General features: G+C 40.9%; 1 protein-coding gene across 3 annotated transcripts in view; it reads left to right on the top strand.

The window, feature by feature from the left end:
* Positions 1 to 13,701, top strand: part of plxna4 (plexin A4) — a 242,618-nt gene that overhangs the window by 127,933 nt on the left and 100,984 nt on the right. For all 3 annotated transcript variants that reach the window (XM_005927188.3, XM_005927187.2, XM_042222942.1), the window contains exon 4: positions 6,366 to 6,494. In XM_005927188.3, coding sequence (XP_005927250.1) covers positions 6,366 to 6,494 — 129 coding nt within the window. The remainder of the gene's footprint in view (positions 1 to 6,365; positions 6,495 to 13,701) is intronic.

Here is a 13,701-nt window from a genome sequence, read left to right on the forward strand (position 1 = left end):
CCCCAAAGTCCTCTTTTCTCTCAGTCTGCCATATGTTTCAGCGAGCTGGACAGATTTGGGCAATCAGACAGCCACCATTGTGTTGCTGTCGGTATGAATAGAACGCGTGGAGAGACACATTGCCATTATGTAGTGACGATACGTTGCTTCTTCTTTTTTTTCCTGTCTCTTTCACCGTGAATGTTGCTCTCCCTTGTCTCTGTCTGTCTGCCTGTGTCTCTCTCTAGGCTCTTAATATATGTCCTGCGTTGCCTGGATGAATACTTAACACTCTGCTGTCTGCTTTAAAACAAGGATGAAAACCTGAGCCTGAGTGTGGCAAGTCAGGCTGAGGTGTCTTTTGGCATTTGGCCGTATTGTGCTCTGTCCAGAATGTTTATGACTGATATCTAAAACTGGAAAAAGCTGAAGCTCCTATATACATGACCTGCAGACAACTTGATGGTGCTGCTTGTATTTTGTCATAGCTTTGAAAATACTTAGTTTGTAAAACCGACAGAATAAGTAAAGTGACAGAGAAAGTCTCTTATAGGGTAAATCTTTAAATGTACCTTGTGAAAATAGTACAAGGTCTCTTAATTAAATTAAATTGCTTCATATTTCAGTGAAGTGACACTAATGGGTGTATAAATCTGAATTCTTATTGACTTTATTCTATTTTTCCATTTAATTTAGTTAGATTCTGTTACTTCCTGTTTTATTTTGAAGGATATTCCTTCATGTGGCTATCTGTACCTTTTCCTTTCTTGGTATCCAATGAAGCTATTTTCCCTTTATCTTAGGAGTTTCCCACTACTTTCCTGTAGCCACATTTGTTAAATATTCATCCTTAATCAATTTATTTAACTACCTCTGTTTTAAGTATATATTTATGTCTATCGACTAAAAAGAAGCATAAACAATGAAAACTAGCATTATTTTAGCATATCCAAAACACAAGGGTTCATGACCCTTTCAGCTGCAGAGATGCTGGCAGACCACTGAGTTTGCCCATATGCATGTTTCACAGGATTAGGGAAATTTCTGTCACAAATATTGTGGAAATTTAGTTTTGCCAGCATGCTGTATGACTTTGGATGACTTTCCGCTCCAGCCCACTCACCTCACTGTGGTTGCATGACACGTGTCAGACCGTAGTGATACTTTAGTCAGCAGCTTATTCTGGCTTCCCCTAGCAGCATGTTGGTCATGGTGTGTGTTCCAGCCATGGCCTGTTAGTGTGCCATGCAAAACAGACTGCAACTCTGTGTGACAAGCCTTCCTTTTGCCACCCCAAAATCCATGCCATAGTAGGAAAGGACACAAGTTTTTCAATCTCGCTCACTCTCCTTACTCATATTCAAAAAGTTTCCCTCCTGAAGTTTTTTGTTTGTTTCAGAAGCTCAATTTTAATAGTTTCCTCCCAAAGTCCATGTACACTCACTTTGTTTAGTGCAAAACATTCAACTTTTCATCGAGGTATGCAGAAGAGCTTTTCCAAATCCACAAGACACTGAACTTCGAGGCACATGGAAGTGGACTGCATAACCACTTCTGCCATCTTGGATGGTAGCATCAAGGTTTGGGATAAACAAGATAAATACGTGGATTCAATCTGCTTTGTGTCAGCAATTCAGGCTGCTGTTGGTGGAGTACTGGTGTGGGTGGTATTTTTCTGACACACTTTGGAGCCCTTATTATCAGTGATGATTGAGCATCGTTTAAACATCACAGCCTACCTGAGTATTGTTGCCGACCATGTCCATCCCTTTATGACCCCAGTTTTAACACATCATGTCACAAAGCTCAAATCAACTCAAAGTGATTTCTTGAACATGAAAATGAGTTCACTGTAATTAAAAGGCCTCTGCAGTCTTCAGATCTTTTCCCAATAGAGCGCCTTTGGGATGTGATGGAGTGGGATTCATATCACATAAGTGTAAATGACAGAACTGCAGCAACTGTGTGATGCTTTAATGCCAATTTGGCTCATAATGTCAGAGGAATGTTTCAGCACCTTGTTAAATCTATACCATAAAGATTTTAAGCAGTTCTGGAGGCACAAGGGGATACAACCCAGTACCCAATAAAGTGGCCAGTAAGCATATGTCGTGTTAACTGGCTAGTGCAAATTGGTCATACACTGCAGGTGTGGGTGTGAGCGCTAATTGTTGACTGTGTCTCTGTGTTAGCCCTGTGATTGATTGGCAACAAGTGTGTTCCCCGCCTCTCGCTCAGTGTCAACTGGGATATGCTCCAGCTTCCAACTGTGACCCTCCAAGCAGGGAAAGCTAATGATGTGCTACCTTCAGTTTGCTCTAGGTAATGTGTTGTTATCTAGATAGTGTGGTCGTGCCCGTAGCGCCTCCATTTAATCACAGCAGTATTTTTATTTCTCTTGATGATTAACTAGTCTAGTCTTAACATGCGGACCAGCCTTCTCACCGTTTGATGTAAAGTGGTTTCTACACAATCGCAGCCCAAGTTCACAGAGATTATCCCAAATCAATAGATGTTCTAAGATGTGTAACCAGAGGTACTGAATTTCAAAGGGCAATTTTTAGTGGAAGAGGGTTCCAGAGGGGCAACAGCATTATTGACTGCGGATATGGAAGGTGTCTGTTGATTCAGCCATGACACTACAAGCAGTCTGTGTCCCTCATATTGCAATAATATTATTTTGTGTATTTTTTCTTTACTGTCCTCTGATACATTTCTACAGCTTTTTCCTTTTTTTCTTATACAAAATAACCCTACACTTAACACACAGGGTTTATTTTTGAACATCACGTGAATTATTCTTAGCATTATGCTTTTACCAGCCCGCAAGCATGCAGTTACAGGAAATACCATACCTTCCATGTGCTTTTGTAGCATAGAGTGCCAATATGAGCAAACTGAGCAAGGGTAATCCTGTGGTTTTCACACCGGAACGGCTTCCCCGTCTGTATCACACCTTCTGCTAGCTGTTAGCCCCATGGAGAGAGGGAAATGGTGACTTTAGGCATATGATTTTTCATGGACACAGTCAAGGCAGGAAGTACCATCTGCATATGATGTTCCGCTTGTTTTTCTCTGCACTCTGACTGTTTTATTAAATTATCTATAGCCGTTAGATGCATTCTTTTTGATCAGCACTGCACTCACATTCTGCTTATGCTTTTTTGGTGGATTGCAAATAAGACTGTAATAGTCGGGCCCAATAGCTTTAAAGGCCTATATAAAAATATTTTATATGCACTAAATGTATTCTTGAGACAGTATGATCACTGAGACAAGATCCTATTTGTGTCTCTACAACATTGTCACTGCAGAGCCGACTGTTCATAATAGCAGCTGTTGTAGTTGTCTGTCACAGCCACTAGGTGGATGCTATATCTGGACAAAGTAGTCACTCTGTGGAGGATTTTCCTATATGTGAACTGTGATGGTGTGAATCAGTTGCATGGTCCTCCTGGCACAGTCGGGACTATAAAAAAAAATATTGTATGCTCTGTGTGCGCCCTGAGTCAAAAGTGCCAGTAAATTTCCCGGCTCTTCCCAGAGTATCTCCTACAAGCATCTCCAGCCAGGAAGCCTGTATGTGTGCGTATAGGAGTGTGAAAGGGAGAGACAGTGAACTGCTAATGTTTCTACACACACAATCACTTGCATGTTCATGTTCATCTATATGTGGGCCTAGTGCATCCCTCACCTTCCCACTACTCTGAGGCAAAATGAAGTCTGTCTGGCAGTGAATGTCTATTGTGTAGTGCTAATGTGATAGCAGAGATTAGCATTGTAATCCATTTAGCATAGAGCAGCTAATCCACTTTATTACTGTTGAAAAGGAATCTGATAATATTGGCTAGCACCAGTGTGGCTGCCTTAATGATTTGAGGCTGATGAAAAAAAAATACTTTAAGATATATTCATAATTACTGTCTCTGATAATGAATGTAGGATTAGTAGGTTCATAACAAACCATGTCATTAATTTTAGCATTTAATCAAGAAAATAAAAGTGGTATAGTAGTATGCTGTTTTGTTTGTTGAGTCTTTTTTTGTCTAATTATAAAGGACTTTTCATGCACTAAGTGGATATTTTATATTAATTCTTCTAAGAGCAGAGATTGATATAAAAGAAGATGAAGACAACTCTGTTTTAAAAGCTACAAACCCCTCTGTATGTGCCAATTATTGTACAAACAAGACCACTGGTCCTTGATTTAAATCAGTCTTTCTCCCTTGTGCGTTCCCCTCTGGTCCCAGTGTGACTAAACCAGCTAGCGTTGCATTCTTGCAGACGTGCTCCATGCTCCCTGGTGGCTTGTTTGTTTTGTTGGTGGTCAGATTGAGGGATAATATACAGGAACTTCCCCTTGAAGCCTCTTCGCTCCTTGGTGACTGTGGATCTCTCCCAACACAATAAAACTCTACATCCAGTGACCGCTATAGACTGTCAGCCCTTTAACTCTACACAGCAAATGACTTGAGACCTTTATCACATGCTGTTGAGGTAAACTGATACATGTTTCCATGCATGCACATGCACAAATGATGAATGCTGTGCGTATATGCTTAGCACCTAAAATTAACATCCCCAATTGGGCAGATTAGATAACCCCACCTGCTGAATTGAGCTCTGGCTTACAAGAAAGTTTCTTTCTTCTTGCCTCCTTCTCTTCTTTCTTTCTCTCCTATTTGCCTTCTGTTCCTTTCTTTGCAACTGACCCTGCATACAATGGCTCCCAGTGGAAAAAAAGAACTCAAGGTTCTTTGAGATCGAGGTCACTACACGAGCCAAGCAGGAGGCTGAAAAAAAAAGAGAGAAGGAGAATGAATGAGAAACAAAAAAGGAGGGAGAGTGGGGTGAAGTCGGGGTTAAACAAGGTGTCTGTTTAAAGAAATGCGATGTTGTGAAATGGGATATCAGTAGAAACAGCAGGATAGGGCAGCACTTAAGCTGCAGCCAGTATACTTATAGTAGGTTTCTTTCTTTACTCTACAATAGTTGACTGTCAAAGCAAAGACAAAAAGAAAGTTGCTTTGAACTATAAAGAGCTGCAGATTCTTTGGTTTTTGTTATGTAGAGAGTAAAGGAAAAGTAGAACCAACTAACATTGTCACTTACTATAAAGAACATCCTGATTGAGCTTCTTAACATTACCTTAAAAGTTCAGTGATGGAAATTCAAAGGCATGAGAGAGAGAAAAACTTAGAGTAATTTCCTCAAAATCCATCTTAAGATGAAGTTTAAAAAAACGTAAATGCCCACTAGTCCTTTTTATCCAGCCTTTAACAAAGATAACCACCTTTTATTGAACGGTTCAGTCAGGCTACTTGACCTGAAAGAGACTTTAACTTGAGGTGTATCAGGTTATGATATTCAGACAGAACACAGAGTATGATGTCCTAGGGTTATTATAATTAATCAAAAAATGACTCATCTGTCTAGTCGACCATCTGCTTCCTATCCAATTATCTCCTGTTTATGCCTGTTACCTGTGAACCCTTAAGTGCTGAAGAGCACAAAGAACTACCAAGAGTCATCACAACTTTAACAAGACTTAGTTCACACCTGTCGAAAAAACCCAGAAAGGGCTGTGCGTGTGTGCCTGTGTGTGTTTGTCTATTCTATTGGGTGCTGAAAGTTGCTTAGTTAGGTAGAGTCAGGACTTTGTGTTACTGGAAAAATGGAGCCAGAGGACAAGATTTGGAAAGGATCATTTGCAGCACACACAATCAGATTGATTGTGTGTGTGTGTGTGTGTGTGTAAGAGAGAGAGAGAGAGAAACACAATGTAAGCAGATGTTCTGGCACAACCCAGACCACTTCCATCACATCAGCAAGTGTGCGTGGGCTCAATTCCATGCACTTTCTGCTGAATAAACTCACCTAGGGGCCCATAGACCACACCTCTTGCCCAGATGCCTTATTACCATAATCACTTTTGAATGGCTTAAACTGTGATAGAGAAAGATGTCCTTCTCAGCTACAGCACCGACAGCCTTGATGCAAGGCAAAAATCCCAAGTCAGTATATCCTGGGCAGTTTAGCTAATAAAAACATCCAAAATTACCTTTTAAACGATTCCTTCATTTGTATTTGCACGCTTTGTTGTCCTAGATACCACCTTTGTTCCACTGCCAAGTCCTTCCTGGAAGGCAACCGTTTTCTCTCCTGTGTTTCTTATTTGCACCTCAGCTGTTCTTTATTTCGATGTTATGTCTTTAGCCATTTACTCAGTTACACATTTATGTAATTGGACTTAGCAGTTGATTCATGTGAAGTTTTAATGTCATGATTGCAGTACCCATGAGCGCAATGGTTGTGAAAGAGAGAGTGAAAATGTATAATAAATGCAGTATGTTAATCTTTTAATGTGCTTCTCTTCTCGTTTTTAGATTCGTGTAGATGGCTCCTCCCGTGCCCTTCAGTATGAGACTGTGCAGGCTGTGGAGAATGGACCCATCCTCAGAGACATGGCTTTCTCTTCTGACCATCACTACCTCTATGTCATGTCTGAGACCCAGGTCAGACACACAAACAAACACATACATCAAAACTCCTCCCTGCTGACTCAGTATCATAACCACTGGCATTTATCATTTTCTTATGTCACAGGGTAGAATAACCTTTGGTATGGCAATAGAGGATTTCATTACAGCCTGACTAGAGGAGGGAAGAGGATTAGATGGACCATTGGATGTTGTGACCATGTCTTTTTATAGAAACAGGCTGTGAGGGTAGAGCTGGAGTGAATAAATGTGTTGAATTATGGCGAGAGAGAAGAGTGGTCTTAGTCCACTTTGGTGTGTGCTGGTGTGTGTATGTCTGAGCAGGCAGATTCACACATCTCTCTTGGTACCTTTGATGACATGGAATGTGGAGTGAAATAGCAGCACTCTATGTAATGGACACAGACACAGAGTCGGCGAACACCTATCAGAGGCAAAACCTTGCCAAAATAGCACCACGAAAAGTCACGTAAATGGACACCTCCCTGACTGGCTGACTATGTTAGATGTTCACGTTCTCTTTATATTCACCACAAAACACAGGCATGGACTTGCATCGTAATTTACATGTACAAAGCATGATGACCAAAGCAAGGTCACAATCATAAAACGACAAATTCAAAAGCATGTTGCACTCATTTACAGTCAAAGAAATAAGCACACACTTTGCTTAACTGAAGCTACCAATAGTAGCTTAATTATCAATACAGCATTAAAATAACTGAAAAATCTGTTGACATACTGATGGATACTTACAGATACAGTGGGGCAAAAAAGTATTTAGTCAGCCACCGATTGTGCAAGTTCCCCCACCTAAAATGATGACAGAGGTCAGTAATTTGCACCAGAGGTACACTTCAACTGTGAGAGACAGAATGTGAAAAAAAATCCATGAATCCACATGGTAGGATTTGTAAAGAATTTATTCGTAAATCAGGGTGGAAAATAAGTATTTGGTCAATAACAAAAATACAACTCAATACTTTGTAACATAACCTTTGTTGGCAATAACAGAGGTCAAACGTTTACTATAGGTCTTTACCAGGTTTGCACACACAGTAGCTGGTATTTTGGCCCATTCCTCCATGCAGATCTTCTCGAGAGCAGTGATGTTTTGGGGCTGTCGCCGAGCAACACGGACTTTCAACTCCCGCCACAGATTTTCTATGGGGTTGAGGTCTGGAGACTGGCTAGGCCACTCCAGGACTTTCAAATGCTTCTTACGGAGCCACTCCTTTGTTGCCCGGGCGGTGTGTTTTGGATCATTGTCATGTTGGAAGACCCAGCCTCGTTTCATCTTCAAAGTTCTCACTGATGGAAGGAGGTTTTGGCTCAAAATCTCACGATACATGGCCCCATTCATTCTGTCCTTAACACGGATCAGTCGTCCTGTCCCCTTGGCAGAAAAACAGCCCCATAGCATGATGTTTCCACCCCCATGCTTCACAGTAGGTATGGTGTTCTTGGGATGCAACTCAGTATTCTTCTTCCTCCAAACACGACGAGTTGAGTTTATACCAAAAAGTTCTACTTTGGTTTCATCTGACCACATGACATTCTCCCAATCCTCTGCTGTATCATCCATGTGCTCTCTGGCAAACTTCAGACGGGCCTGGACATGCACTGGCTTCAGCAGCGGAACACGTCTGGCACTGCGGGATTTGATTCCCTGCCGTTGTAGTGTGTTACTGATGGTGACCTTTGTTACTTTGGTCCCAGCTCTCTGCAGGTCATTCACCAGGTCCCCCCGTGTGGTTCTGGGATCTTTGCTCACCGTTCTCATGATCATTTTGACCCCACGGGATGAGATCTTGCGTGGAGCCCCAGATCGAGGGAGATTATCAGTGGTCTTGTATGTCTTCCATTTTCTGATGATTGCTCCCACAGTTGATTTTTTCACACCAAGCTGCTTGCCTATTGTAGATTCACTCTTCCCAGTCTGGTGCAGGTCTACAATACTTTTCCTGGTGTCCTTCGAAAGCTCTTTGGTCTTGGCCATGGCGGAGTTTGGAGTCTGACTGTTTGAGGCTGTGGACAGGTGTCTTTTATACAGATGATGAGTTCAAACAGGTGCCATTCATACAGGTAACGAGTGGGGGACAGAAAAGCTTCTTACAGAAGACGTTACAGGTCTGTGAGAGCCAGAGATTTTCCTTGTTTGAGGTGACCAAATACTTATTTTCCACCCTAATTTACGAATAAATTCTTTACAAATCCTACCATGTGGATTCATGGATTTTTTTCACATTCTGTCTCTCACAGTTGAAGTGTACCTCTGGTGCAAATTACTGACCTCTGTCATCATTTTAAGTGGGGGAACTTGCACAATCGGTGGCTGACTAAATACTTTTTTGCCCCACTGTAGATTAGTCACATTTTAATTATATAGTGCTAAATCAAGAACACCAGTCACCTCATTGCACAATGATTCATATTTGAAGGTAAAGACCCTACAATAATACATTAAAATTGCCAACAATCAGTTGAGCCACAATGAGCAAACACTTGGGATGTGGGATGGAAAAACTCCCTTTTAAAAAGAAGGAACTTCTGGGAGAACCAGGCTCAGGGCTCTCACCCCAACTGTTGGGGTGAGAGGAAAGAAACAGGACAATGCAGAAGAGACATATTAGATAGAATAGTAAAAAGCTCCTTATATATCTCAACAAGAACATATTTTTTTTTTTACTTTGGCCTAACAATGCACCAACAATAAAGGTAATGGGCCACACCTCTTAGTCTTTGAACTCAGCTTTAATTTTAGTCCCATTCCCACAGGTGAATAAAATTACGCACCCAGCAATGCATTCTGCCTTTAAAATCATGAAGAATGGGTCATTTGGGGAGAATTTGTGCTCCTGTAATAGGATCCCACAATTTTAACAAGTCAGTTTTTTGGAAAGTGGATATATTTTTGGACCCACAGCAATTCGAATTGACAGACGACATAACGTTATGGGAGCAGGATTACAGAGTGCTGAGGCGCAGAGTTCCACACCTCATCTGGTGTTAACATCACCACAAAAGTTATGAGCTGGGAGCTTCACATCATGGGTTTCCATGGCCAAGCAGCTCCTGTAAGGGCAATCTGCAGGTGACTCAGTGCTTTTGCCGATGTAGCGCATCAGCACCTCAGAACTGCATCTAATTGCAGCATTTATTTAGTTACATTTAACCGCTGCAACACTTTCCACGAGGCACTGTTAGCAATTAAATCATAAAGGCCAAATCAAGCCACCAGTGAATCGCTGTCTCTGTTTGCTGTTCATTATTAATGCGACTGTTAGAAATAATTTTGCAGGAGCTCTGAAGTACGGATAATGTGCATATCATTCCCTCTCTCACGCTCTCTCTCTCGCCGCTTTATCTCCTGCCACCCACAATCACAGAAGGCCACTGCTGTTTTGTTGGCATCAGTTGTTACCCCTGCACATTGTTTGTAGCTTCCAGAGGATTATAGACCTCTCTGGCACCGTGGAAGTGTCACTATTTACTAATGTAGTGCATTGCAATTTGTTTGTGTGTATGTGTGTGTGTGTGTGTGTGTGAGTATGCGTGTGTAAATGTGTGCACATTTTAAGTGGCCAGATTATCGTGATAACCTTTTAAAATATCAGTGAGTTGAAGGTGCCCTTTCAGATGGTGCTCTCATTGCCTCTCCTCGTCAGCCCATCTGTAGAGCGAGCGGGAAAGCAAAGGAACACAAGTGAGCAAAATAAGGACATTTAGGATGTTATTTGTCACGGCATCCAATTACTACTCTTTTGTGCAAATCTGTTAACCAGCAGTGTGAGAATTTGTGTTTTATTTCCCTTTCTCTTAGATTGTAGTCCATGTAATTGGCTTTATAAAAAATACTGCAGATTAACAAATGAATTATTAAGAATATTTGACTTCCATTTTTTTTACCCTCACTAACCCTCGTTAGATTTCTTTATGTCTCACTTTTATTGCACAACATCGTGTTACAAATTTAGTATTTTTTTAATTTGCATGCCAATTAGCTTATATAGAAAAAAAGAAGCATGGAGTGGAGTTTTTTTGTCCTGTAGTCGTTGTGCGTGTGTGCTTGTTTGTCTGTGTTTGCGTGTGTGTGTGTCTGCATAAGGCCTTGGTAATAATTAGTCTATTAGCCCAGTTGCGGCGCTAACCTACACTAACTGTTTGGGAGGAACATTTGGGAATTACCATACATACAAATAGAGAAAGCAGTTAATGAACACCCCACATGGAATATGCAGATAAATACACAGATAAATCCAGTGCACAAACACACATTCTTCTTTAGTCCTGAAGTGTTTATAGAAAAGGATGAGACATACAACTAAGAGTAACTTTGTTTCATTTATTTGCTTTATGTTTGAGCAACACCTTCATAGGTTAGCGCTATTTTAAGTCCATTATTGATGTTCTATTTCAATGTAATACCTCAGTGTGTCCTAAGTAAGTAGTATAAACTAGCTATTTGTAATTCTCAATGTCGATTAGACAGCTAAAATATGCAACTTTGCCATCACTGTCCTGATTTTTCTGTGAATCAGAGCTCTGTTTCCAAGTGCCTTCAATTACTGAAGGAGATGAGCCTAAATTCTTGCATGTGAAATGTCGAGAACATGTTGCAACAGTATTTTGAAATTATAGTTTTGCACAGCATGTCTTTTTTTTTCTCAGCAAGTTAGTTCTTGAAGATTTTCCTGCAATGTCTAGTTGAACTGTTTCCTGTCACGCCATTGCTTCAGGCCAAAACAGCTTTTCATAAATCGTCTACAAACTCAAACAAAGATATAATCTGACATAATACATGTTTGTTTTTATTTATTACACATTTAATCAACAAATAAATTACCCACATAAGATTTGCCATTAACATACATGACATTGCTTTACTTTTGGCCTTAATGCAGATCTGCTGCTTCAGCGTAAAAGAATTGGCGCCTGATTTTTATTCGCAGATTGCCTTAAATTTCTTGGCTGTCAGCCTTAACAGTTAGTGCCAAGTTCAAAGGGCATGTTATGGTCACCCTAGCACACCGGATTGCTGGCTACCACGCTATTTGCTGGATCACTGGGGCAGTTTAAAATAACATCCAGCGTACACATACACATTTGCCAATTCCCAGGAGTGTCAAACGCTATTAAAACAGCTCGAGTTGGTCGATAGCAACAGGCCACCTGCTGTTTCTGGGGCCTGGGACACAGATACTCAAAGACGGAGAGTATGATATTTGAAAAGAAGGAGAAATACAAAAAGGGATAGAAGGAGAAGACCAAGGGTGCCCACAACAGGAGGCCAGAACAAAGCTGGTCGATATAGCTGGACCCATACTGTGCATAGCCTTGAATTACTCCCCTTCTTATTGGCGATGCCCGACCAAGAGGGGGGATGCCTCTGGATTCTGGCTGCTGTGTGAACTCGGCACCGAACAGTGAAGGTCAAATACTTATACTGGAGGAGAAGACGCAGAGAAAGAGCATTAAAAATTAATTTAAAGCTCACTTCTTTTGTCAAAAGTAAAGAAGAAGTTAATAAGAATGATTCTTATTGTACTACATTTGGCACACAAAATACAAAGTGTGTTAGTATGGTATTTGGGCATGACATGCTGCAATAATTGGTTGCTCTGTTTTGGGATTGAGTCTCCAGAACTGGCAGGATCAAACCCCAATGTTTAAACCTTTCTCTCATTTGGGTTGTTGGAAGTGGAGAGGATTATCTAGCACATCTTATATAGTTGCTCGGTTTGGTTAAGATGTCATCACTGTAAAGGAGATAACATAAGCGTGTTGTGCGCTTTGCTGAGAAGGTGGTTGGCTGCAGACTCCCATCTCTGCAGGACCTGTACACCTCCAGGACACTGGGGCGTGCAGCTCGGATCTCAGCTGACCCTTCTCACCCTGGACACAGTCTGTTTGACCTGCTCCCCTCAGGCAGGAGGCTCCGGTCCATTCGCACCAGAACCTCTCGCCATAAGAACAGTTTCTTCCCCTCTGCTGTCGGACACATGAACAATAACCGTATAACTGTTCCCACCACTAACACATGACCCTACGCTGTGTTCACTGCATCATTCCATGTTTGGCACTGATCACCACCTGCACTCATGTATATATCATGTATATATCTATCTATCTACTTAGCACTTTTAATTCTTATTCTTATTTTTATTTTTCATGTCTATTTAAGAGTAATTTATAACAGTATGTTTGCACTGAAGCACCACAGCAATTTCCTAATGTTGTAAACCCGCTCAACATTTGGCAATAAAACCCATTCTGATTCTGATAACACACAAGTCACATAATCGTAACATTAAGCGTATCATTATGAGGGACGAGACCTCTCCTAGAAGAAGATACAGTAGAAATGGATTCAAGCAGAGGCTTTGAGGTTTGAGATTCTGCTGGAAGTAAAGTTGACCTGAATAAAGCTGAACTACTTTGTTGCTCATATTTCTCTTTCACACAATTTACAATGAAGACAACTTATACAAAGATGGGAAAAGGCTCTGGAAGCTTCGTCTGTCTATTAATGCTAGAGAGATCCACTCTTTGTTCCCCCAGCAATCATCACTCTGAAATCACACCGGGAATGAAAGAAAGCAAACATGAATAGTTGGGCCTTATAATGATTCTGCAGCCCAGTGTTTTTTTTCTTTATCCTTGACAGAACGTGTGTATTGGTATCTGCTATTTAACTAGCAGAGCCATCTTCAGTGTAAAGGTGAATATTGTCACTCTCATTGCAAAGAAAAAGAAAAACCCAGCCAAGGATGACAGCAGAAAATTAACAGTAGCTATAAAGTCTCTGTGCAGAATTACAGTTTAATTTAAAAGTGCATTTAAAGTAATGATTACTTTTTAAGTGTGTCACGCTGTATTTATAGTCTTTTTGTCTTGCCTAAATCAGTTGGCAATTAACTGTAATCAATTATAAATAAGTTACAATGGGGCAGAACTACTGGAACATCTTGGCAGAGAAGTATAAATCAGCCTTCAGGGTTTGACTATCGTGCTGAGAGTCACACTATACCCTGCTTGTCTGTGTCAAATTATACACTCATTAGAGAAGGAAGCTGGCCAAACACTTAGACAAGCACACATTCTCACGCTGTATTGTGTGTTCTCAAAATGATGTCGACATTGTATTTCTTTCGTGTCCTTGCGTGTTTTATTTATTCATTTTGCTGCCTTTTCCTGCCTCTTTGCTCCATCTTGTGACTGT

The sequence above is a fragment of the Haplochromis burtoni genome, unplaced genomic scaffold (assembly GCF_018398535.1).
Source record: "Haplochromis burtoni strain Fernald_Lab_line unplaced genomic scaffold, NCSU_Asbu1 Contig_98, whole genome shotgun sequence".
Lineage (NCBI taxonomy): Eukaryota > Metazoa > Chordata > Actinopteri > Cichliformes > Cichlidae > Haplochromis > Haplochromis burtoni.